Source organism: Oscarella lobularis, chromosome 9, assembly GCF_947507565.1.
Source record: "Oscarella lobularis chromosome 9, ooOscLobu1.1, whole genome shotgun sequence".
In the NCBI taxonomy this organism is placed as follows: domain Eukaryota; kingdom Metazoa; phylum Porifera; class Homoscleromorpha; order Homosclerophorida; family Oscarellidae; genus Oscarella; species Oscarella lobularis.
In genome coordinates, this window is record NC_089183.1 from 20,328 (window position 1) to 42,950 (window position 22,623).

At 43.4% G+C, this 22,623-nt stretch overlaps 7 protein-coding genes and 1 long non-coding RNA gene across 11 annotated transcripts; 2 read left to right on the top strand and 6 right to left on the bottom strand.

Annotated features, from left to right (window-relative positions):
- Positions 1 to 15: 15 nt before the first annotated feature.
- Positions 16 to 4,097, bottom strand: LOC136191200 (homeodomain-interacting protein kinase 2-like). The gene is made up of 11 exons (XM_065979506.1): positions 3,050 to 4,097; positions 2,764 to 2,887; positions 2,494 to 2,706; positions 2,258 to 2,442; positions 1,946 to 2,199; positions 1,700 to 1,886; positions 1,545 to 1,644; positions 730 to 1,495; positions 397 to 476; positions 258 to 326; positions 16 to 202 (listed from the first exon to the last, which is right to left on the bottom strand). The coding sequence occupies exons 1-8, from the start codon at positions 3,958 to 3,960 to the stop codon at positions 977 to 979; spliced, it is 2,493 nt and encodes an 830-aa protein (XP_065835578.1). The 5' UTR covers positions 3,961 to 4,097; the 3' UTR covers positions 16 to 202; positions 258 to 326; positions 397 to 476; positions 730 to 976.
- Positions 4,098 to 4,627: 530 nt separating this feature from the next.
- On the bottom strand, positions 4,628 to 5,669 carry LOC136191210 (MOB kinase activator 2-like). Its single transcript, XM_065979521.1, has 5 exons — positions 5,613 to 5,669; positions 5,392 to 5,564; positions 5,244 to 5,337; positions 5,073 to 5,197; positions 4,628 to 5,014 (listed from the first exon to the last, which is right to left on the bottom strand). The coding sequence occupies exons 1-5, from the start codon at positions 5,630 to 5,632 to the stop codon at positions 4,776 to 4,778; spliced, it is 651 nt and encodes a 216-aa protein (XP_065835593.1). The 5' UTR covers positions 5,633 to 5,669; the 3' UTR covers positions 4,628 to 4,775.
- A 39-nt stretch (positions 5,670 to 5,708) lies between these two features.
- On the top strand, positions 5,709 to 10,320 carry LOC136191198 (DNA polymerase delta catalytic subunit-like). Its single transcript, XM_065979504.1, has 19 exons — positions 5,709 to 5,860; positions 5,922 to 6,831; positions 6,876 to 7,121; positions 7,173 to 7,283; positions 7,337 to 7,528; positions 7,694 to 7,782; positions 7,832 to 7,942; positions 7,990 to 8,103; positions 8,162 to 8,309; positions 8,360 to 8,455; positions 8,502 to 8,639; positions 8,686 to 8,858; positions 8,941 to 9,093; positions 9,142 to 9,244; positions 9,321 to 9,450; positions 9,508 to 9,621; positions 9,694 to 9,749; positions 9,795 to 9,892; positions 10,009 to 10,320. The coding sequence occupies exons 1-19, from the start codon at positions 5,730 to 5,732 to the stop codon at positions 10,103 to 10,105; spliced, it is 3,210 nt and encodes a 1,069-aa protein (XP_065835576.1). The 5' UTR covers positions 5,709 to 5,729; the 3' UTR covers positions 10,106 to 10,320.
- On the bottom strand, positions 8,001 to 9,644 carry LOC136191215 (uncharacterized). The gene is made up of 4 exons (XR_010670794.1): positions 9,521 to 9,644; positions 9,333 to 9,461; positions 9,197 to 9,282; positions 8,001 to 9,086 (listed from the first exon to the last, which is right to left on the bottom strand). It is a non-coding gene; the product is annotated as an uncharacterized lncRNA (long non-coding RNA).
- Positions 10,266 to 13,555, bottom strand: LOC136191202 (uncharacterized). 4 transcript variants are annotated; one of them, XM_065979510.1, is made up of 10 exons: positions 13,489 to 13,555; positions 13,251 to 13,295; positions 13,080 to 13,186; positions 12,439 to 12,502; positions 12,348 to 12,378; positions 12,137 to 12,303; positions 12,019 to 12,087; positions 11,407 to 11,958; positions 11,125 to 11,334; positions 10,266 to 11,067 (listed from the first exon to the last, which is right to left on the bottom strand). In XM_065979510.1, the coding sequence occupies exons 3-10, from the start codon at positions 13,140 to 13,142 to the stop codon at positions 10,619 to 10,621; spliced, it is 1,605 nt and encodes a 534-aa protein (XP_065835582.1). In that variant the 5' UTR covers positions 13,143 to 13,186; positions 13,251 to 13,295; positions 13,489 to 13,555; the 3' UTR covers positions 10,266 to 10,618. The 4 variants fall into 4 exon arrangements, with proteins under 4 accessions (XP_065835582.1, XP_065835584.1, XP_065835581.1 ...); XM_065979512.1 differs by lacking the exon at positions 13,489 to 13,555 and having other exon boundaries at positions 12,019 to 12,075; positions 13,251 to 13,441; XM_065979509.1 differs by lacking the exon at positions 13,489 to 13,555 and having other exon boundaries at positions 13,251 to 13,433.
- Positions 13,556 to 14,474: 919 nt separating this feature from the next.
- LOC136191201 (glycogen [starch] synthase, muscle-like) lies at positions 14,475 to 17,462 on the bottom strand. The gene is made up of 16 exons (XM_065979508.1): positions 17,306 to 17,462; positions 17,071 to 17,252; positions 16,821 to 17,012; positions 16,579 to 16,764; positions 16,379 to 16,523; positions 16,287 to 16,326; positions 16,152 to 16,229; positions 15,864 to 16,091; positions 15,753 to 15,812; positions 15,627 to 15,705; positions 15,452 to 15,565; positions 15,271 to 15,397; positions 15,055 to 15,212; positions 14,903 to 15,004; positions 14,765 to 14,848; positions 14,475 to 14,717 (listed from the first exon to the last, which is right to left on the bottom strand). The coding sequence occupies exons 1-16, from the start codon at positions 17,403 to 17,405 to the stop codon at positions 14,565 to 14,567; spliced, it is 2,028 nt and encodes a 675-aa protein (XP_065835580.1). The 5' UTR covers positions 17,406 to 17,462; the 3' UTR covers positions 14,475 to 14,564.
- A 33-nt stretch (positions 17,463 to 17,495) lies between these two features.
- On the bottom strand, positions 17,496 to 20,155 carry LOC136191214 (protein lin-9 homolog). Its single transcript, XM_065979524.1, is given in 19 exon segments — positions 17,496 to 17,656; positions 17,717 to 17,817; positions 17,866 to 17,941; positions 17,992 to 18,104; positions 18,160 to 18,204; positions 18,259 to 18,339; positions 18,399 to 18,479; positions 18,536 to 18,602; positions 18,690 to 18,767; positions 18,821 to 18,921; positions 18,984 to 19,120; positions 19,176 to 19,257; positions 19,311 to 19,392; positions 19,451 to 19,512; positions 19,564 to 19,627; positions 19,678 to 19,802; positions 19,858 to 19,926; positions 19,979 to 20,053; positions 20,117 to 20,155. Coding segments are annotated over 19 exon segments (1,557 nt in total). The 5' UTR covers positions 20,141 to 20,155; the 3' UTR covers positions 17,496 to 17,562.
- Positions 20,156 to 20,324: 169 nt separating this feature from the next.
- LOC136191205 (caprin-1-like) lies at positions 20,325 to 22,293 on the top strand. Its single transcript, XM_065979516.1, has 9 exons — positions 20,325 to 20,483; positions 20,544 to 20,606; positions 20,662 to 20,919; positions 20,976 to 21,061; positions 21,115 to 21,200; positions 21,257 to 21,396; positions 21,460 to 21,622; positions 21,672 to 21,965; positions 22,026 to 22,293. The coding sequence occupies exons 1-9, from the start codon at positions 20,367 to 20,369 to the stop codon at positions 22,148 to 22,150; spliced, it is 1,332 nt and encodes a 443-aa protein (XP_065835588.1). The 5' UTR covers positions 20,325 to 20,366; the 3' UTR covers positions 22,151 to 22,293.
- Positions 22,294 to 22,623: the final 330 nt, after the last annotated feature.

Consider the following 22,623-nt stretch of genomic DNA (forward strand, 5'->3'; position numbering starts at 1 on the left):
AACATCACGTGAGAACGCTTTTTAGAGCCACATCGAAATTGATTGAATAGGACAGACATGCAACAAACTGTGAAGTACAGAGTAAAAAAACAACATAGAAGCACTGGCATTTCATTGAGTTGGAGGATTCGCTGCCTGCTCATTCTCCCTTCTATTCTCGCGCCATAGATTCGCCACCAGGCGCAGTGTAGGCACCCAATTCCTACATTCCAAAATTTCTAAGTACGAAATTGTAGAAAAACATGAAGAAGACCTACCCTAACTTGCTGCTGAGCGGCGCACGGAGAAAGGCACGTAGTAATAAGACAATCGACAGCAAACGTTTGCTAATGAAAAGAAAAAAAAGAAAAAAAAAAGAGATCGTTCCCGCAGTGGGGCCCCCCTTTCGATCTCTACCTGTTCGATTCCCTTTTCGCGTTCGACGTACTGACGCATTTTAGTATTCCAATAGCAGGGAAAGAAGCATGTGAAGAGAACTAGAGAGAAAGAGATCGCATACGATATCGGTATCGTAGTAAAAAAAAAAAAGGAGGAGAAGATACTCCACGTGCGCCCATATGTGCTCTACGCCTTTCCTAATCCTATGCTTTTCGATGGCTACAGTTTGACTACGGTTCAACTGCAGGAAAGAGGTGAGGAACTGCAAGAAAAGAGATCGATTGGCGAAGGCCACGCCCACCAACGAAACCTTTCCACAGTTCCACTTGGCGACATTCGCGCGTTTTTTACATATCTCGCTGCTGTCGAAACAGCTAAAGAGTCCGTTCTTCCACTGGCTCATGGCAAAACAATGTTAGTACACGAGGTTCGTTGCGTTGTCTTGCGTCGTCACGTGGGCGATGGTATGCAGTGTAAGCGTGCGCAATGAGGAAACCAGCCATCACCTATTAACAACAAGCTATACACAATTTTTTAAAGGCTACAATCAAGTAATGAATTCACTAATTACCTCTGCCTGTCTGTCTGTCAATAATTATTAATTAATATGGGGATTGGGATTGGGATTTCTTCTCAATTGTTGCTGGTGATATTGATGAAGATGATGATGATGATGCTGCAACAAAACAGGTGCAGGAAGACCAGTTTGCATGAAAGTAACGGAAGGAATTGACACAATAGCTGGCGTCATCATATCTGAAGTAGAATTCGAAGCTCCTAAAAAGGAAGGTGCTGGATTGGCAGGACGATCTAATAAAACGACGGGATCAACATCAATAATGCGAGCATGACTTCCTCCCGATGACAAGAATGACGACGTCGATGATGACAACGAAAGAGGGAGCTGCTGAGAAGCGGAAGAAGGATAATGATGATAGGTGTGTATTGGATTCGTTGTTGCCGCCCCCCACAGAGATTGGGCCGCCGCCGCCGCCGCCGCCGCCGCCGCCGCCGGAGGAGGAGGCGGAGCATATTGACGATAGGAAGGGACGTTATAACGAGATGACATCAAATCCATACCTGATTGCTGTTGTTGTTGTTGATGATGATGAAAATCCTAAATAAATGCGTAGAGAACGGTTTCAATTACGAAGAGAGATATTTACTGTTGTCACTCCACTTCCAGCAGCCAAATACGTAGACGGACTCGCTGATGCATAACCTCTATCATCCGGCCATCCTCTTGAAGATGACGTTGACTCTCCACTACAGACGGATTCAATAAGAAGTAAGACAGCGCGCAAGTATCCAATAAACTTACGCCGCTGGATGCTGTTGATAGAGAGAAGGACGAGCAATGAGTGGAGGCGGAGGACGAAGAAGAAAACGACTGGCTGTTGCCACTGGCATGGCGGCGGCACGTGAAGGCGTACTAGTAGTAGTAGTAGACCACAAGGGCGCTCCAATGCCCCTTGATACAAAATCCATTCCAGACGATTCCAATGATCCTGAGAAGAAGACAACTAGCGTAAACAACACTGTTCTCATCATAAAACAATAGAAATACTTTGCGGGGTAATAAGGGATGTGGCGGCGGCGCTGTGGTGAAGTGGAAGAGAGGCGTTTCCCGTTCCGGCGGCGGATAGAACAGTGTCATTGACGGGAGAAAAAGGAAGTTGGTAGTTGTGAGAGAAGTGGGTGCGAAGGTGACGAACGCAGCACGTACAACGAGTGATATCAATTTGAGAGCCAGCATAATGATGAATAGACGACGTTGTCGGTTCAGAGCACACTTGCATGTGTTCCCAAGACGACAAAACACTAAGAAAAGGAAAAAATCAATAAGGGAAAAAATTCAATATTTGACCAAGTACTGTACTTGGGACAAGAATTGAAATAGGTCATGTGAGTCATTGTGATGAAAGGATGAGCAAGACCTTCTTCTGGTGTACATCTTTTTGACGGATCAATTTCCAGCATTTGTTTCAGCAAATCCACAAATTCATGCCTATCTGCTCTTTCAGCAAAGAACTGATTTCCTGCCAAATCCGTAGGCAATCCAATCTAATATAGAGATAGAAAAAAATATTTATCTATTTCTCTCTCTCTATGTACCTCAACCATTTCAATGAGATCTTTAAATATATATTTCCTCGCTTCTTTCGTCTTAATTCGATTCTCCATTTCGTAGACGTGCGGCGGTTTGAGTTGATAAGAACCGGAAGTTGACGACGAAGACGACGGCGCAAAATAAAAGAAACGCGACGCCTTATTCGAAGTGAGCATAAAATGAGGAACAGAACCTCGCGCATCAACAATATAACGAATCTAAGAAAAAAAAGATATATAGAGAGAGACATTAGCCAATAATATTTCCTTCCTTACCTGATCATATTCGGACGATCCGGGAAAGAGAGGCCATCCGAGAAAGAGTTCGGCAATGACGCATCCAACGGACCACATGTCAATGGCCTCGTTAAAAGGAAGGCCTAAGATAATCTCCGGCGCCCTAGTAACAAAGAACAGAGATAAGATTGCAGTTGGAATGACACCACACCACACCTAGATCTAATCTAATATAGAAGCCCTAAGGGATGATGCGCGGTTCAACGAAAGAATGATAACAAAAGGTAAGGGGATGGGTAACGCCCTTTTTTCTCTCATCTCATACCTATAATATCGAGATTGGAGATATGTAGAAAAGACGTTTGTTGTTGTCGTTGATTTTGTTGTTGTAGCAAATGTAGCCGATCCAAAATCAATGACTTTGACTCGAAATGGTAATCGTTCGTGATCGACAAGCATGACGTTTTCCGGTTTCAAATCGGCGTGAATAATTTGCAAACTTTTCAATTTGAGTAAAGTGGTGAGAACTTGTTTGAGAATGGGACGAATGTGCTTCAAGGGCATTGGCTGAAACTTGGACTGTTTCAAAAAATCGTAGAGATTCAATTGAAGCATTTCGAAGACGAGACACGTGTGATTCTTGTGCTGAAAGCATTCGTACGCTCGAACGAAATTGAAGGCGTCCGGATTTTCGTGTTGAAGTCGCGACAAAATGTCGACTTCGACTTTTCCCTGTCTCGCATACGACGAATGACTTTTGAGAATTTTCACGGCGACTAATTCATTCGTGTCTTGTTTCCAACACTTGGCCACTTGACCAAATGTCCCTTTGCCTAAGAATTCCAACACCTGATAACGAGTCACGTGGCTTTCGATCGTCAAATCGTCATCCGATCGTCGATGATGACGTATTGAACAAAGAACTTCGTTTTGAATCAATGGATATTCGCCTCCGCCTCCTCCGCCTCCTCCGCCTGAAGAAACGTCCTTTTCTTCGTCGTTTTCACTACGAGCGTGAAGTGGAGCACGACGTCTTGAGGAAACCGGGACTGGGCCTGGGGCTGGGGCTGGGGCCCCCGCCGTCCCAGCGAGTCCAAACGACGTCGAACTCATCGATGATGACGACGGAATGACAAATCCCGCTGTTGTCGTTGAAAAATTCGTCGAAGACGATGATGAAGACGAAGAAGAAAGTGTTCCTATCGCCGTCGCAGCCACTGCTGCAGCGGCAGACATTTACCGACGTAGAGACAAGATCGCTTGGCGATTCGACGGCTCGTTTTAGTTGTTCGTTGGCGCAAAGAGCCGTCTTTCCCTTTCCTTTGTCATTGTGTGTGTGCGCCACGTACGGGCGTTTGACCCTTGGCACGCGACTGAGTGAGAGTACGCAAAACCCGTATCATCGTCAACTTAATTAGTCGGCTTTTTGACTGAATTTTTATTTTTTGCTATATTCGCTTAAATTTTGTGTCGCGAATCGTCATTCACCAGCAGAAATTGCCTCCACTTTTCGAAGATGTCGCTGAAAGGAAGAAGAACGGAAACGGACGACTTTTTTGCGCCGAAAAGTTGCAGTCGTAGGAATCTACTAGCGATCATATATATAAGGCCTGCCAATACATATATCTATTGCATGGTTAGACACGGTCCTCATTGCAGCCTTGCCTGAGAAGGGCGGAAACGAGGTCCTGGAGCAACGGTGCGTCAGTGATTACAGGCACATACTTAATTGGATGGGTAAGACCTGTAGGGGCTGCACGTACCGGGATGCCGCCAAGTGCCTAGTCGCGCCTTGGTGGAGCATCACGTGGGTGTCCGATATACATATATACCTATATGGTGTATAGCTCCGTGTATAGGGGAATACAAAAAACAGGGGACTCCCGTCGGTGACGGTCTGCTCTCAAGCGAACGTGCTGTGCTTTTTTTAAATAATTAATTTTTGTATCACGTGACAGTTCATCCAACGCTCGACTAAAGCGCGCGCTAGACAGACATGAGTGAGTGAGTGAGAGTATGTAAAACCCGTATCATCGTCAACTTAATTAATTTTAGTGTCTTCCCAGTATATTTTCAACGAGATCTGCCAATGGCGACAGATCCTTAGAATCGAGCAATTCAAATTCATTTGAAAAAAAGATGAAATGAGTAAAGAGAGTATTGAGATGTTTGCACAGATGCAAATCGATTATATCTTGATAATGATGCTGATACACGTGGCTACCCACGTGGAATAACCAACGATAAATTTTCCTTATTGACGTCACAAAATGAGACGGAAAATCTTGACCTAATTAAATAAAAAATGAGAAAAAGAGGATGAATGTATTTAATTATTTGAGACTTGCCAAATTTGGTTGGAAAAAGAGATTCATCTTGCAATTGTTTTTGACACGTTGTCATGATAAGATCAACGTATTGAGGAGCAGATAATTTCACTTTCTTGTGCTTATCATCATGCCAAGTATAAACACTAAAATTATTAATTAAAGAAAGAGAAATAATTAATAAATATCTACGTAGATCCTGCTGTCATTAGAGGACATGAAACGGGAGTGCACATTTCCGATATAGCACCATAAATAAGATTGAAATGATTAAAATAGGCCAACGCTAAAAATATACGTATTAATTAATTAAAATAAACAAGCCCCGCCCACTTTTTACTTTGCGACGCAATCCACTCGTTTTTATCCGTTCCAGGTGGAAGTAAGACCATTTGACGAAGATCTCCATCGACAATGTGAGAATCGATGTATTGTGGATCGAGAAAGAGTTTCTTATCGTCCGACGTCGCTGTAGCCGATGCAGAAGCACCTGTCGACTTTCGTTTGCCTTTTCTAAAGATCTACGTTCAATGGAAGCGCACTGCGAGTGGCTTTTTCTACCCAATGAACCAGTCGACCATCTTTTGTGATAATGCGCGCAACTCTACGCAGTTTCGCGCTGCGTTGAGCGCGCGTTACTCTATTTTCGCGCGCCGCGCGGCAACACGACGCGGAGAAATGGACGAAAGCGAGCCAAAGCGACGTCGAACAAGCGACAGCGACGAATGGGACCTCGATACAACGGAAAACGCAAGTTTCGAAGCCATCCTCGCCACGATGGACACGGGAGAAGAGGAAGAAAGCGCAAAGTGAGCATTTCGCGGCCAATTTACGCGAAGAAACAAGTCGAACGAAACGTCGCGCATTTAGAACGAAATGGTCTCGAACCGTACCGCCTCCAATCGACCCCGAAACGAGCGCGATTGCCTTCCAACAACTGGATGTCGATTTTTACACGGGCCAACCTATATCCGGGATGCCGGGTTCACGCGAAGCGAGCGTTCCAATCGTACGCATGTACGGAGTGACGATGAACGGTCACAGCGTCGTCGCGCACGTTCACGGTTTTACGCCCTACTTCTACATCCCTGCACCCGTTCGTTTCCAAGACGAAGACTGCAGTAAATTCCAGCAACATTTAAATCGAGCCCTTAGCAACGATGCGCGCGCTAGCCGAGGAAACGGCATTGAAAATCTCGTTTTATCCGTTCAAGTGGAGCGCAAAGAGAGCATTCGAGGTTACCATGGCAACACAAAGAAAAAATTTCTCAAAATTACAATTGCCTTGCCGAAATTGGTTGCCCCGGCGAGAAGAATTCTCGAGACGGGATTTTCGGTTCCCGGATACGGAGAACAGGGATTTCAAACATTTGAAAGTAATATCGATTTTGAAGTGCGTTTCATGGTGGACAAAAACGTCGTGGGATGCAATTGGATTGAAATTCCAGCCGGTAAATATCAACTCAAGACGCCAAAAACGTCACGTTGTCAAATTGAAATCAACGTTTGCTGTGAGGACTTTATTAGTCACGATCCGAACGAAGATGAAGAATGGTCCAAAGTGGCTCCTATACGCATTTTGAGCTTTGATATTGAATGTGCTGGAAGAAAGGGAATTTTCCCTGAGCCAGATAAGGATCCTGTTATCCAAATAGCCAATATGGTGATTATTCAAGGGGAAAAGGAACCCTTTATACGCAACATATTCTGTCTTGATACGTGCGCTGCTATTGTCGGTTCTGACGTCAGAAGTTTTAAAAGAGAAGATACAATGCTAAAGGTACAAATCCGATGTATTAATGTATTGATTTATTGATTTTTTAGGCTTGGTCTGACTTTGTTTCCGCCGTGGATCCGGATCTCATTACTGGCTACAATATTGTCAATTTTGACTTTCCTTATCTTCTCAATCGAGCTCAAGCATTGAAAGTTGCTGCCTTTCCTTTTCTGGGACGTATGCTCGGTTGCAAGACGACAATGAGAGATTCAACATTCCAATCCAAAGCGTATGGAAAGCGAGAAAACAAAATCATATCAATTGAAGGACGAATTCAATTGGACTTACTCCAAGTAAGAAAAAATTAAATAAACTTAATTATTGATTCTTATTTTTTCATGCAGATTCTATTGCGTGATTACAAGCTACGATCTTACACGTTAAACGCCGTCAGTTTTCATTTTCTCGGCGAGCAAAAAGAAGACGTCCAACACTCCATTATAACTGATCTTCAAGTATAAATAATAAATAAATAAATAATCAATCTATGACGTTTTCTCCTCTTTAGCGTGGAAATGATCAAACTCGTCGTCGTTTGGCAATCTATTGCATGAAGGACGCCTTTCTTCCATTGCGTCTTCTTGAGAAATTGATGTGCGTCATCAATTATATGGAAATGGCCAGAGTGACGGGCGTTCCCTTGAGCTATCTTCTCACCAGAGGACAGCAGATTAAAGTCATTTCACAATTGCTCAGAAAAGTAAGTATTTTATGAAGGTTCTCCCCCCCCCCCCCCCCCCCCCCCCCCCAAGTCCAGTCTCACTACAAAAGAGAAGATTCTTTCAATTGTTGGACCCATAATCTTTTATTAGAGCATAGGAATGGAGCTATAAAAAGTATTATAGCTATTTTTTCTAATGTTCAGGCAAGAGAACAAGACTTGGTGATTCCTGCCTATAAGAGTGAACAAGGGGAGGATTATACGGGAGCAACGGTAATAGATCCTGAGAAAGGGTACGTAGAAACAAAGAAGAAAATGTCTCTTCTTCTCATTTCTTTTTAGATACTATGATCATCCAATTGCGACGCTCGATTTTTCCTCTCTTTATCCGTCAATCATGCAAGCCCACAATCTTTGCTACACCACCTTGCTCGATCCCAAAGACGCCTCTTTGTACATTAATAAATATTTTAATTTTTTAATTTATTTATTTTAAACAGACTGAGTGCCGACGAATTCATCAAAACGCCGAGTGGAAATCATTTCGTAAAAGCGAAACTCAGAAAAGGCGTTCTACCCGAAATTCTCGAAAATCTCTTATCAGCGAGAAAAAAGTAGAGAGAAAAAAATACGAGGAAAGTTCTTAGGACTAATTTTTGAGGGGGGGAACAGAGCCAAAGCAGAGCTCAAACAAGAGAAAGATTCCTTCAAAAGAAAAGTCTTAGACGGACGACAATTGGCGTTGAAAATTAGCGCGAATTCCGTCTACGGATTCACAGGCGCTTCAATAGGAAAACTCCCCTGTCTAGAAATATCACAAGTAAAAGATCTTACGTCATAAGTAAAGTGCATTTTTTGATTTATTTTTAGAGTGTCACTGCGTTTGGAAGACAAATGATTGAACAATCAAAAGCATTAGTCGAAGAAAAGTTCCAAATTTCAAATGGATACACAAATAATGCTAAAGTAAGATGATGAAATCAAAAGAAAATCATTGAGACATTGTGCGAAGGTTATCTACGGAGATACGGACTCTGTAATGGTTCGATTTGGCTGTTTAACGGTAGAAGAAAGCATGGAACTTGGAAAAGAAGCCGCCGAATATATATCGGGAAAATTTCTCCATCCAATCAAACTCGAATTCGAAAAGGTATATAAAATGTCTAATTTTTGCTTATAATTAGTTCTCTTCTCAGGTTTACTTTCCCTATCTTTTGATTAGCAAGAAACGCTACGCCGGTCTCTCCTTCACTCGTCCCGAAAAACACGACAAAATGGATTGCAAAGGAATCGAAACGGTTCGTCGCGACAATTGTCCTCTCGTCGCAAATCTCATCAACACGTGCCTCGAAAAAATTCTCATACACAGGTGCGCGTAACGTAGCGTAGTAACGTGACGTAACTTCCATTGTGACGTCACAAAGGCAAGCGTCCAATTAAACCCTCTTTAGAAATCCTCGAGGTGCCGCTGAATTCGCCAAGCAAACGATCGCTGATTTGCTTCAAAATCGCATCGATATTTCTCAGCTCGTCATCACGAAAGAACTCACTCGTCAAGACGGCGATTACGCGGCGAAACAAGCGCACGTCGAGCTCGCTGCAAGGTAAAAAAGAAGAGAAACTAGGTCGTGCACTTGGCGAGGTTTAATTAGAATGCGTAAACGCGATGCCGGTTCAGCTCCAGCTCTAGGGGATCGCGTTCCTTACGTTATTATAGCTGGATCGAAAGGCGAAGCGGCTTATCTCAAATCCGAGGCACGTTCTCTCACTGAGAGCTACAGTGTAGCCCTTCCCTATATTCATTCATTCATTCATATTCTGCCCCTCCCAGGATCCCATTTACGTTCTCGATCACAATATCGCTATTGACACCGATTATTACGTGGAGAATCAGCTCTCCAAACCGTTGATGCGCATCTTTGAGCCAATTCTCGGCAAGCAAACGCACTCCGAACTTCTAAGTGCGTTGTCTCTAATAAAATTGCCTTAATTAAGAAGAAATCCCTTTTTTTGAGTAGAAGGCAAACATACGCTTACGAAAACCAAAGTCACATCATCCGTTGGTCGTCTATCGGCGTTTGCGAAAAAGAAGAACACGTGCATTGGATGCAAAGCTCTTCTCATTAATCAAGGTTAGAAAAAAAATTGAAGAACGCGTGATCTTCGACGCACTCCTACACGTTCGTCTTCTTTCTTTTCCCTAGACGATGCCGTCTGCGAATCGTGTCAATCGAAAGAATCGCAACTCTATCAAAAAGAGGTAACGAAATACAAAAGTTCTTTTTCTTAATACGACGTCTCTTAGATGGTTCACATGAACGCGCTCGAGGATAAATTCTCTCGTTTGTGGACGCAGTGTCAACGCTGTCAGGGAAGTCTTCATCAAGACGTCCTTTGTACGAGGTAAGTTTTTTCCATTCCTTCCCCCCATGTTCTATTCTCCTCCAATGGTTCCGTCCTCGTGATCTCGTCTCTTCCGTTTTCTGCCCTTTTCCTCCCTTTCCTCCTCGCCATTCTAGTCGAGACTGCCCCATCTTTTACATGCGAAAGAAAGTGCAGAAAGACTTAGAAGATCAAGATCGTCTTCTCTCGCGTTTCGGTCCTTCGACGTGGTAGCGACTGGAAGAAGAAAAACTCTCCTAATTCCCTTCCCTTACTCTCGCTCTCTCCATCGCGTTACCGAGACGCTTTTCTCACTCAAGCTCTTGTTGTTGTTCTTGAAAACGAGCCAAGTATTGCGTGTATCACGTGCAAAACATGCATTCAGTCCCTTCGATCGACGACATGAAAATGGCTTTATTACACTAGAAACTGATACCGATACCCTATCGTATAAAAAACGCTAGAAAAAGCGGCGCCGCGCCGCGAGACGACGGCGACGGCGACGGCGCCACGTGTTCCTTCAGCCGGGAATTAGTGACGACAATGACGACAATAAGTTCCGTATAGGCGATAGAGAGGAGAGAGGTACTGTTCCATAAGGGCGATAAGAAATAGAGAGCAGTTGCGGCATATGTGTGTGCGTGCATCTAAAAGCGGCAGCGGCAAGGAAACAGAGCGGAATTGAATTCCGTGAGGGAAGGGGAGACATCCTGGAAAGGGAAATCGTTTCAATCGCGCGGTTTGCGTTCAATCGACGTCGCTCAGTCCTTTTCTTAGTCGTCGTCGTCTCGTATTCTTCTGATTCTGTCGTTTTTTCGTGGTCTTGGCCGTTGCGGCGGCGACGACGGTAATCGATTTGAGGGCTTGAGTCGACGCTTTGGCTGCTGCGATGGCTGAAGCAGCGTACTTTTGACGAGCCGATTGGGAGAACTTATAGACGAGTCTCCCTGGAACTTTCTCGAAAATTCCCTTACCGTAGTAATAGCGCATGGCCCGACTCATTTTGTCGTAATTCATGTTGCTCCGGTTCTTGTACGAACCCCAAAGTCGAGCCGCCGCGTCCGAGCAGAAGATTTTGAAGACGCCTTCGTCTTTGTTTCGCCATCCGATGACGCTGCGCCTCTTCGGATCGTCGAGCAACATCATCAGAAATTCCCACAATTGAGGAGAATGAGCCGAATGAATAGGTCGACTTCCTGAAAATGAAAAGTATACTCACGGGACTCCATATCTCGATTCGATCTCTCTCTCACCGCCACTAAAATCTTTGATCACTTTACTTGTTGCTCTTTCTTGTGTTGGACTATATTGATGATCGCTGTCGTCGCTGTCCTCTTCTTCTTCTTCTTCTTCTTCTTCGTCTTCGTCTTCGCTGCTTGTCATACTGCATTGGCTTTTATCGTCGTCCATTTCTTGCTTCGTTTCTCTGACGGCAGCGCTTCCGGCGGAACTGTGAGTCGCGTCTAACAACGGGGGTACAGAGTACGCGGAAAAGTCCGTGAATATCAATAAAACAAACATATAACGTTTCTTGCCTTTCGATTGGGAAGAGCGTCGAAACAAATACGGCCTAGTAGTGTTCGGCTGTGCGGCGACGGCGGCGGCAGCGGATGATGAAGACTCACATGGTTTTGGTACGTCCTTTTCTTCGGGTGTGGCCGCCGTTTTTCGCTCCGCCGGCATTTGCACTAGAATGCCCGAAGCGCTACTTTCCCCCGCTAGCCGCCCTGTCGATTGATCCGGATAAAAATTCTTCTCAACCTTGATTGGTTTCTGTGAAATTTTCGCAGCGAACACTCCGTCCGCCTCAACCGTTTCGACAACAAACGGTAGCGATTGCTGCCGTGTTATGAGAGGCGGTGGATCCCGGGAAGCAAGAGTCGCTAGCAGCGGCTGTTCAAACAACTCACGGTACATCGAAGTGGGCTGATGATAGTGAGAGTAGTCCGGCAATTGTTCTGAAGAAAAACCGTAAAAAGAATTGGAAGATCGACGAAGAGGCGGGGGCGGCGGATAAAAGGTTCCAGTTGTGGTCACCGCAGTCGAACTGCAGCCCGTGGAGTTGCTTATTTGAAGCGACGGTTGCGCTGCAGCAACGAACCAATATTAGCTGCTTCATATCGCGGCTTTAGGCCAGGGGTCCTTACAATTTGTCGGTGAACCAGAATAACCTTCATCAGTTGTCATGGAGCTTCGAGATCCTCCTAGCCCTCCGACTATAGTAAACCATAACAATCGCACCCGCGCCTCTCCTATATTTCTGACCGTATAAAGCGGACGACGGAAAGTGTTGAATAGGAACGCAGAACTGAAAATCAAGCTCGTTTTGCAGAGCGTCCGCAGGATCTCCAGCATTCTCATAATAATCTTCCGGTTGTGGCGGCGGCGGCCAGCTTTGGCTTGAATCGCCACCGCCAACACTAAAATAGAATCTACATGATAGAGGAACAAAGACGTCTCTTTCTCAGTGTCACACTTTTCTCTTGATAACAACGGTGGAATCGAATCTAAAACGAAAGTGATTAGACCACGTATCCGGCCGGATTAGAAACGACGACTCCGCTGACCGCTCAAACAGTGCCAATCAATAGGATCCAAATTCATGTCATTCTCTTGTATCAATTGACCGAGCTAAAGAAAAAAGAAAAACCGTGTCTCGTTGTTTACCACGAGACTGCATGGAGACTGACGTCTATATATAACGTGCACAATCGAATTAAAACCCTACGCAGGCCATGGAACCAGGGCGTTGGCCCTTCAAACTCACTTCCATGGCACTCAACCGAAACTAGTCGACCGACAATAGCAAAGTCCAAACTCGACCAGGCGACCTTTTTCGTTTTAGTCATTGTATCGAACGAGAACAAGATTCAAGGAGCGCGATCGAACTCTCTTCCCGTCATAAGGCTGCAAAGTTTTGGCATGGCCTCGACCGTTTTCTTCGCGTTTAATCGCTGCGGCTTTCGCCAACGTCATAGATCATGCGTGCTTGGTTCTTATCGACCCCCGCTCCCCATATGTATGAGACCCTCGCGGTGCTCTCCCCCCGCATCTTAGTCGATCGTTTCGAATTGCACACGCCAATCTGGGCTATTTTCCACGAGAAAATGAGTTTTAGAGCATCAGGCAAAGCCAGTTTCGGTGAAGCCCACGTGAAAGAAAAGGATCACGCGGCGATCCATCCACGCCAGAGATAAGTAATACTCACCGTCGCCTGCGTGAATCCTGCAGCGCCGCTTGGTCTCAGCTCCGCATAAGATAGCTCCGCCATGTGTCCAATGACACCTTGTTTTCTCGCCACTCACTGCGCCTTGTCTTGTTTGTAAGGAAAGAGGCGTTAGAAACGAAGGACGTATAAAATACGACGACGTCCGCCTACCGACTACCGTTGCGTTCTCTTCACTCGCGTCTCGGAGCCGTGTCCCTAGAGGCGTCAACTGCTCGTTTTTCTTTACTCTGTGACGGCTGACTCTGATCATGCGCTTTAGCCAATGCATAAACTAAGTAAGGTTATCATTCATGCCATGGAAAAACACTGGAGGAGGGAACACGCCCACAAGCCGGAAAAAAGGAGCCTCGCATCGTAAAAGTCGCCTCCTCGATATCTTTTTGCCTACCTTTACTCCCGCACAGTAGAATTCGTCCTGCGTTTGGCCCTTTTGCAACTGGTAGAGTGCTCGGAAGGGTCCAGATGGTGGGAAAGAACAATAGAACACGGCAAGGAAGTGGGCGTTGGGGGAGGAAACGCGCTCGCACTTCATTGGTGCGCAGTCTAATGCATTTACGTTTGCCAGACGTTGATGCATTCCGACTGAATTTGCGGAGAAATATGAAAGAGGCAAGTGCGTAACACGTACTCTATTGTCACGTTCCTAAAAATGAGATCACATAATCGCGGGCCGCGCCGAATCATATAGGACTGTGCAACTTTTATGACACGGCGAATCAAAGATTTGCTACAGGTAGCTTTGCTCTCACTGCGCGGCTCGTGCACGCTTTTCGTGCGCACACGTGAGCGTTACTCGCAGCGCGCCCGGCCCACGTACCGCGCGGCCCTATACGCGCGGAAATCCAGCACTGGCCGCTTTCAGCTCGTCATGCAGTTTTGGCGCGGACATGCGCGATCATGCACGCCCGCGGAAAACGAATTATTAGGTGCCGCCGCCAATAGTGGCATCGCCGACGAAACGCGACGACGCGACGACGAAGAACAAGCAAGCGAAACCAAAATAGAGACCGAGAAACGAACCGAGGTTCCCTTCGATCGTTCGCCGCCGAAAACCACCCGAAAAGCGGTCGAAAACGAACGCCCGAGCCTCGATCGGCTTCTCGGCGTCTTTGCGCCTCACAAAAATGCGCAGGAACGGACCGAATGGCTCTCTACGTATTTATTTTTCAGGAACTGGACGATTCGCTTCATCATCGAAGATTCGGTCAAATCCTAGCCATGATTTGTTACTTTTTCTACACGAAAATCTCTTCAGAGAAGCATCGAACCGATTGGAAGACATCAAGACGTTGTAGTAAGGTAATCGTGGAAGTGGGGCCTCTTTCGGGGAAACCGTCATCAGAATCTAATGAAGGGAGCCCCCAATGAGAGAGAAATCACTATAGTGTGCTAGGAAACGTTTCGTAGTTTAGACAACACCCAAATTAACCCCATTTACATAGTTCGTCAAATGGAAAAAAAAGTCTAATTTTCAGCCGCTAGTTTTTGTTCTTTTTCAAATTCCCTATCTTCGATTCCCGCCGCTTCAATAATTTCATTCACTTCGGAAAAAGCCGGGGAATCGGGTCGCGGAGACGGGGGCTCGGACAGAGGGCGCGGATAATGAAAAGAAACCTCCTATAGAAGAAAAGTCATTTTTTTATAAACGAAAATTAAACATTTACCTGTTCCCCGTCTATGGGAACCGGTTCCGGGAACGTTTCCGGGTGCAATTTGTGCAGAGCAAGACGCCGAGCATATTTGTAATACTAGTACAAAATTTCATCATTAGAAAATTAGAAAATTATTTTAATTTGACTTGCCACAATCAGATGATTCCAGTCAAGCATTTCACTGAGTCTTTCCGTCCTATTTCTCTGTATAATTCTCTGCCTTCTCGTCAATTTGCAAAAGTCATAGAGATACTAACAAACAAAAATGTTAAATTTATTTAATACATTTTCGAATGTCTTACTCCCGTCAATTGATCAATTGACTCATCCGGGCTCTTAAAGCGTCTGTCCACAATATAGATCCCGTACGAATGAGGAACAGTGATTTGCTGAGCCATAAAACAACCAAATCCAGAAAGATTTGTTGTTATAGAAGGAATTCCCATAACAGTGCACTCAGCTTAGAGAAGAAATAAAAATAGATTTTTTATTTCTTATTGATCCCCACCCACCCCTACCTGGAGTATATCCCCATGGCTCATAATAGGACGGAAAAACGCCCATGTGACATCCGCGTACAAATTCCTCATAATCCATAGCAAATAGAGGATTAGTAGACGACAAAAACTCGGGATGAAAAATGACCTTAAATCACATTATATTGATTGATTAATTAATCTATATTATTAATGTTCTTGCCTTGACTCTGTCTGATCTGTGATTAAATAATTGGACAGTTCGAATTTGATTGAGTATAGGATCACTGGAATCATCAAGCATGTTGTGAGTCACAACGGGAGGCAAATGAGATTTCTATTCAATCATTAAAAATTAAATTGAATTTTTAATTAATTAATTAATTAATTAATTAAACCTGTAATCCGTAAATGCATCGTTTCAATTTAATCATGTCTTTTGACGTCAAAAGTTCATCTGAATCCGGGATACGCCCCCTTGAAAAATAATTACCCTTCAAATTTTTTGAAAATTTAATAAATACCTCAATGCTTCCTCAAAAATTCGAGTTCCAACTGAATTTTTAATCTCAGTAACAACCTCACTAAACGTAAATAATTAAATAATTAAAATTCAAGTTTTAGTTGTTAGTTGCCTTAGTTGCTTAGTAACGGCTTGCCCCTTCAAAGAATCGACGTTAAAACTACTTGTTCTCGCGGGAAAAATCAAAAAAGCAATGACAGTGACGTCAGATTTTTCCTCTTTCAATTTCTGATTGAGTCTGCACAATGACTCAAGAAACATATCGGCGCCCTTGTTGCGATATTCGTAACGACCCGCTATAAAGAGATAGAGAGTCTTGTCCAAGTCAAAGTCATAGTGTCTAGAGATTAGATATGTCAATAATTATGAACACGTGTATGTATATACGGGGGTCTAGTACCCGTGAAAGTGACCCCGGACAAAACTATGAATTTTCTCTTTTGACATTGCGTGAAGATTTTGAAATTCATGCAAAGCGCTAGTTAATTAATGAATTAAATTAATTCTTAATTAATCACTCTTCATTCCCCAATACCTGAATTTGACCAGATTTAATCCATTAGGAAGAACAACATCTAATCACATACAATAATTACTTAATTAAATTAATTAGATAATTGAGTTTACCGGGTCTTCGTTTGAGTAAATGTTCGGCTTCGTCAGCTGTAATATGAGAGACTGTCGTAAAAACGTGTGCGCTATTTGCCGCTGCTCTCTCCAAGCAATAACGATGATAAATTTGCCTATTACCCGCCTCCAAATCGCAATTAAACTAAAACACAGCGATAAGCCTCTTTTTCCCGCTATTTTTATTGATTTCAATATACGTGAGGCAAGTTGTTATAGAAATCTGCGCTTCCCGCGCACAAGTATCGCCCGAGGAGCGTTGCGTGCGTCGTAAAAACGGTTGCGACGTCTAAACGACGCACGCGAAGAAGAATGGCACCTACGCCGGCCATCCATTCGTGAAAGTGCGCCAAACAACGCGCGTCATCGTTCATACGACATCGTACCTAAGCGACGACCATATAAGGTAATATTTTTTCATATCAATTCACCCGGGAATTACTTCTCCTATGAACCACGTGACTAGAAAGCCGAAGAGAATTGCGTCGTTCCCTTCCTGGTCGTGAGGCGGCGCGCCGATGTGACTTGCCTCCCAAAATTCCTTTTTCCATCCGTCGAGACGCCAGTAGGACGTGTTGAGCGCAAAAAGAACGACGTTTGGACTTCCCTCGATAAGCCAACGCCCACTCACGATCTGCCCCCACGTGTTCGAACACGTGAAATTCCGAACGAAGGCAAAAGCAATCACTTACGTCGACGCCTTGAGCGCGCATCGCTTCAATCGCCTCGCGAATGACGCCCACTTCGCAATCGGCGACTTCGACTTCCGTCTTTACCGAATTTTCGTTGTAGGGCCCGACGAGACAATAGCAATCGCCCAATTCTTCGCACGTCGCCGCCGCCTTTGTTTTGATCACCGTATAGATGCCTCCCACTGCAATTTCGACGTCGATTCGAGAAGAAAAATATATCGATCACGTGCGTTACCCTTATTCACGACTTCCCAGGCGATTTCGAAGAGTAGATTAGCACGCGCATCCTCGTTTAAGTCGAGACAGCAAAACGAGTTCAATTCCTCGTAGGCCATTGCTCGAACGAAGTCGAACGGACGCCTTTGTCGATGGGCGTCGTCGAAACTATGCTGGCAAAATGACCCGGATAAACAATGTCCCGGATATCAGGTACAGTATCTCTTCTCTCGTACACAATCATACACAATCAATACACATGTTTTAATTAATTACTTAAATGCGTTTTGCAAACGCATTCAAGTTTCCTAATTGGGTAAGTCCTGATTCGATGTGAAATAGGTGCACTTCCACTTGATTTTCAAAAAGTCTGAATTGATAGAGATACATACATATAGTACTAATTTTAAAATCATTATTTTTTCTTTACTTTGAATTTGAAGGATTAATTTCCTCTAATTTAATTTGACGCACGCTTTCTTCTAATCCTTTCAATTCGCTCGAATCAATCGTTGATTTCTCTCCCAAATGCTAATTAAATAAATGGCTACGTTCCCATTAAGTAATTAATTAATTAACCTTGAATTGGTACAAAACTGACGTCAGATTTGATATCAGTTTCAATAGATGCTCATCCGTGACGCGATCTCCACCACTGAAACAATAATTATCACTAATTAAAAAATATTGATTCTTATGACTAACTCGTCTCCAACGTTCAAACTCTGTATCAATTCTTTGGCGTCTTGTTTACTCGTTTCTCTCACAGTACCCACACTTTGAAATTCACTTTCAGCCCCATTTTCCCTCCCATCAAACTATGAAGAAGACTCTATAGAAGTAGCCACGCCCCCACGCCCCTGCCTAACAAACCTTTCTCATATGTTCGTCTATGTCTTGGAGATTCGTTTTCAATTCCTATAAAAACTAGATAGAGACTATGAAAGTCAATAAATAAATAAATAGTCTTGCCCTGTTTAATTTGTCCAATAGTAAAACTATTGATGCACACTGTCCTTGTAACTCGGGTGGAATTGGCTCTCCAAACGAAGACTATAACAACAAAAGTTTCATTAATTAATTATTTAATTATTAAGAATATATACACTAACCAGCTTTTCTGCCTGCGTATTCATTTCAGTGAGACGCTGAACGTTGTCTTTCTTTATAGAAAGAATTTTTGACAGTTGAATCTGCCACCACAAGAAAAGCAATAAAAGCCAATACTAATTAATATAATTATATATACCACAAGTCTGAGAAAACGAATAGGAAATCCTCCCAGAGTATCTCCATCTAGAAAAAGCCCTTATCCCCTCCCCCCTTTACACGTTCTTATCAACCATACTTCCAGATCTAAATCATAAATATTTATTTAATTATTGACTAATATTCATGTGTACCCAAGTGATGCAGCCCCGCCCATAATAGGATCACTTCGAAGTAGAACACTTTGAGAAGATACGGGCGTCGAAATGCGCCTTCAAAATTATTAAGCTTAATTATATTGAATTCTTTAATTCAATTAAATTACACGGGAGGAGGTAGTGATGATATATTGGATGCCCATGATAATCCCCGTCTCTGGTGTTGCAAAAACGAGGAAATTGGCAACATTTCCTGAGGATTGCAACTCTGAGAATTCATCAATACATAAGATAATTATATAGAATTTTTTGATATTCATTAAATTGTACCATGACGTCAATATCTGAAACCCAGCACGATTCAATTCCAGGTTGAAGAAAATTAATGTGATACTGGCCCTTTGTGAGATCAACTGCTTCAATTTGTCCCGTATAAAGACGCCCGTATTTTTCAGAGTGAAGAAAGGCTATGTTCATCAATAATTAAATTAAATTAAATTAAATTAATTATTTAATTAAAACCTGTCACTGTCGTTCCGAGAATGAGAGGTGGAGGAATTTCTTGGGGAATATCTTTAAAATGACTCCAATCCACTTCACTTATCTAATAAATAAATAAATAAATATTAATATTTTAATTGAATTTTCTTCTTCTACCTCTCTTCTCTGTAGTAATCTGATCTTGGCCCTTTGCCTATTCAAAGCGTGGCGTTCTTCATCAAAAAACAAGGTAGAACATCTATGAGAAAATCAAATAGGAATAGGAATAGAAGTGATATTGATGTGACCACGCCCACCTGCGTGGTTTTCCCATTAGTCGACGAATCTGAGCCCACTGGCATCGCGTCAATTTTCTCGTCTTATAATGATAAAAATCAATATTGAATTTAATTATATTAGGGCCAAAAACCTGTAAAGCAGGAAATGCTTCCTTGAGATATAAGCGAAAGTCTCCCTCACCACCAAAGATAGCTCTAATTCAATTAATAAAAAATTAGACTCCCGTATGTAGACTTTCTCTCACTGATCAATGTCCGAATAGAACCATTCACAGCAACACCATAGATATGCTTTTGGTAAACTTAGAATATTTCTAAGTTTGCTTCCCACGGCAGCAACTGCCTTCGAAGGACTCGATAGAGCCTGTTTCTAAGGTGTACGTTTGTCACGTGATCAATTCGACCAATCATTTTCATTCTCTAACTTGGGCCTGCGCTCGCGCCGAACGGCGAACAGATGGGGAGCTTTTCGACGTCTTGGGAACCGAATAAGGCTAGTGACGTTTAGTAGAATCCACTTTTGTCTGGAAATTGGTCGATTTTTACCTCGAATTCGTCGTCGTCTTCGGGAGAAACGAAATCCGCTATAAGACGACGATTTCGCTTCCGAGTTCTCTTACTCTAAAGCGTAGATCATTTTAGACTTTCGCGTAAATACGAAAAAGTGTCTGTGTCTCATCTCACTTCGAGTATAGGTGAACGCGACATTGTTTGGTTTGTCCTTCTAACGCACGCTAGTAGTCGTAGAATCTCACGTGAGTGTACAAGTCATTTCATTACGCGCGTAAAAAAAATTCTAACCGTCAACAATAAAAGTAGTGCGATTCAAACGTAAGAAGCAATGAACGTTATTATTCGAAGAAGCGTACATTGGTGACGCGTACACGTGTAGTTGGCGCATGCGTACAACAGTCGCGTACTCGTGCACAGCAAAATGCCATCAGCGAACAAAACGCAAGCGGCGGCGGCGGCGTCAGCGGAAGGAAACGATCCCGCCGCTCTCGTCGCCTCCATCATGGAGAAAAAGATACGAAATTTCGAAAAGAAACGAGTGGGTTCCCACATTGGGACGATTCGTCGATCGATCGAACGTCAAATCTCCTTCATTTAGGTGAAACTACTCGATCTAAAGCAGCGAAAAGACGAAGGAAAGGAACTCGATAAAGATCAGCTAGTAAAACGATGTCGAAAACGAAGAGAAAAAGACAATACGATATAAAAAACTTTAGGAAGCTCTCGGTCGAATGCACACAACCGAATGTCTTCTCGATTTCGCCAAGGAACTTCAAAAACAATTCGCCCAAGTCGCCGTCGAAGCGCAAAAAGTTTCGAAAAGAAAAGCGCACGCCGATCGAATCGTTCAAGAGGGACAAAGGGAAAAGTCGCAAAGAGACGCAATTGATACGCTCTTGCGTCTCAAGGCGACACTCGATCATTTGGACGAAGACAATCGACACGATTTCTTGAATGGAATCAATGGAGCGAGAGTAAGAAGAAGAAAAATAATATAATCAATTTAATTAAAAATAATCTATTTCTTTAGTTGGTTAGTCAGAAAGAATTTGAACAAATTGACGATTTTTTGGGTAAAGTGAACGTGTCCTTGGATCGAGATGATATTGCATCCTGGTAATTAATTAATTTAATTAATTAATGAAATTAAATTAACTAATTAATTCTAGTGCCGTTGATGAACAAGTTGAAGAGGCGTCTCATCACATCTATCTTTATCTTCATCGAAGTAAAAAGGAAGTCGTGGGAACAACATGTGAAATAATTAATTTACGTCATCATCATCATCATCATCATTAGTATTATTTTTAGATAATGATTTGAGAGATTTAATTGAAAGTATCTTGTCATGTGACTTCTTTAAACCGTCAACCATCCGGGAACCGTCAGAGGAACCATCTCAAAGAAGCCAATCAGAAGAAAGGGGACCACAGACTCAACAACGCAGAGAAGTAATTTAATTACCCTTTCTCCATTTCATATCTATCTATCTATAATAGAGTTATTGATTTTAGGTATCTGTTGACGTTGACGTTCCCTCCTTTCAATCAAGACTTTCTCCCATGATGGAAGCTTCCATGGCAACGGGAAGCATCCCGGATGAAGGCTTGGCTTCACCTCCTTCAACATTGGAAACTCCTGATGAATTCGACTTTTTTCACCAATCAGAAATCAATCGTAATTATTAACAAATTTATTTTTAATTAATTAATTTTTTTAATTGTAGCTCCAATGCCTTCTTCAACTGAATCCCCCAACGTTCCTCCCACACTGACAGAAAACGAAAGCAGCCAAACAAAAGCTTCTGAATCAGAATTTCAACAACATCCATATCAATCATTATCATCATCAAGAGGAGAAGGAGGAGGAGGAGGATCAGGTTATGGTGGCCGTCCATACCGTGGTCGAGGTGGGCGTGGCTTTAGAGGACGCGGTGGAGGCTATAGAAATTACGATCGAGATTGGAATGAGCAAAGCAGAGGAGGGGGAGGATACAGAGGAAGAGGTGGGCGTGGCGGAGGTAAATCAATACGTCTTTAAAGAACACGTGACTTCAGAAAGAAATACTTTTAATAATTAGGCCGTGGTTACTATCGTGGCGGAAATTATCGCGGCGGCGGTGGAAGCGAATATCGTGGAGGTGAGAAACGCTATCGCGGCGGCGGCGGCGGCGGCGGCGGCGAAAGCAGTGGAAGAAGCGAATAATATTCGTTTTGCTAACGCGCTAGGGTTGTGACGTATCATAGTAGCGATTCTTCATTGTTCGGTATTTCTTTAGTCTGTACAAGGCTTCGAGTTCTTTGATGACGTACTCGGCTTTGGAAATCAATGTTTCGATTGCTTGCGGATCCGTTTCGTCTTTGTTTTTCATAAAAGCGTTTTTGCACGCCAACCGAAAGCGATCGTATCCCGTAGGATAGTCACGTCCCAAGAACAGAAGCTAAGCACCCGGAAAATAAGAGCGAGAATCAGAGAAGAAAATCGGGTACTTGTTTATAGAGATTTTTCACTCGATATCTTTGTGCCATTACACGATTAGCGCACGCCTCTCTCGGAACGTCGCTTCTCATTCGCCAACTCAAATCACGTGACATCCGCCTTTTCGAAAATGGCAGAACGTACACCAGCCAAAGTCAAGGAGCCAGAACCAGCTCGCGGAGTCGAAATGTGGAAGCCGT

Bases quoted from the DNA above. Each gene is read 5' to 3' on its own strand.
- LOC136191200 (XM_065979506.1), bottom strand. From the start codon at position 3,960: ATGTCTGCCGCTGCAGCAGTGGCTGCGACGGCGATAGGAACACTTTCT. The intron at 2,888-3,049 runs GTATGAGATGAG...CTTTGTTACTAG, and splicing joins CTCCAATCTCGATATTATAG to GGCGCCGGAGATTATCTTAG. The intron at 2,443-2,493 runs GTACATAGAGAG...TCTCTATATTAG, and splicing joins ATCTCATTGAAATGGTTGAG to ATTGGATTGCCTACGGATTT.
- LOC136191210 (XM_065979521.1), bottom strand. From the start codon at position 5,632: ATGGTCGACTGGTTCATTGG. The intron at 5,565-5,612 runs GTAGAAAAAGCC...GTAGATCTTTAG, and splicing joins ATGGTCGACTGGTTCATTGG to AAAAGGCAAACGAAAGTCGA. The intron at 5,338-5,391 runs GTAAAAAGTGGG...GTATATTTTTAG, and splicing joins CGAGTGGATTGCGTCGCAAA to CGTTGGCCTATTTTAATCAT.
- LOC136191198 (XM_065979504.1), top strand. From the start codon at position 5,730: ATGGACGAAAGCGAGCCAAAGCGACGTCGAACAAGCGACAGCGACGAA. The intron at 7,284-7,336 runs GTATAAATAATA...TCTCCTCTTTAG, and splicing joins CCATTATAACTGATCTTCAA to CGTGGAAATGATCAAACTCG. The intron at 8,104-8,161 runs GTAGAGAGAAAA...GGGGGGGAACAG, and splicing joins CTCTTATCAGCGAGAAAAAA to AGCCAAAGCAGAGCTCAAAC.
- LOC136191202 (XM_065979510.1), bottom strand. From the start codon at position 13,142: ATGGCGGAGCTATCTTATGCGGAGCTGAGACCAAGCGGCGCTGCAGGA. The intron at 12,503-13,079 runs GTGAGTATTACT...TTTTTTCTTTAG, and splicing joins CAGGATTCACGCAGGCGACG to CTCGGTCAATTGATACAAGA. The intron at 12,379-12,438 runs GTCAGCGGAGTC...CTTTCGTTTTAG, and splicing joins TGATTGGCACTGTTTGAGCG to ATTCGATTCCACCGTTGTTA.
- LOC136191201 (XM_065979508.1), bottom strand. From the start codon at position 17,405: ATGGCCTACGAGGAATTGAACTCGTTTTGCTGTCTCGACTTAAACGAG. The intron at 15,398-15,451 runs GCAAGAACATTA...ATGTGATTTAAG, and splicing joins ACAGATCAGACAGAGTCAAG to GTCATTTTTCATCCCGAGTT. The intron at 14,718-14,764 runs GTAAATGTTTAA...TTTCTTCTATAG, and splicing joins TTCCCATAGACGGGGAACAG to GAGGTTTCTTTTCATTATCC.
- LOC136191205 (XM_065979516.1), top strand. From the start codon at position 20,367: ATGCCATCAGCGAACAAAACGCAAGCGGCGGCGGCGGCGTCAGCGGAA. The intron at 21,201-21,256 runs GTGAAATAATTA...TATTATTTTTAG, and splicing joins GGAAGTCGTGGGAACAACAT to ATAATGATTTGAGAGATTTA. The intron at 21,623-21,671 runs GTAATTATTAAC...TTTTAATTGTAG, and splicing joins TCACCAATCAGAAATCAATC to CTCCAATGCCTTCTTCAACT.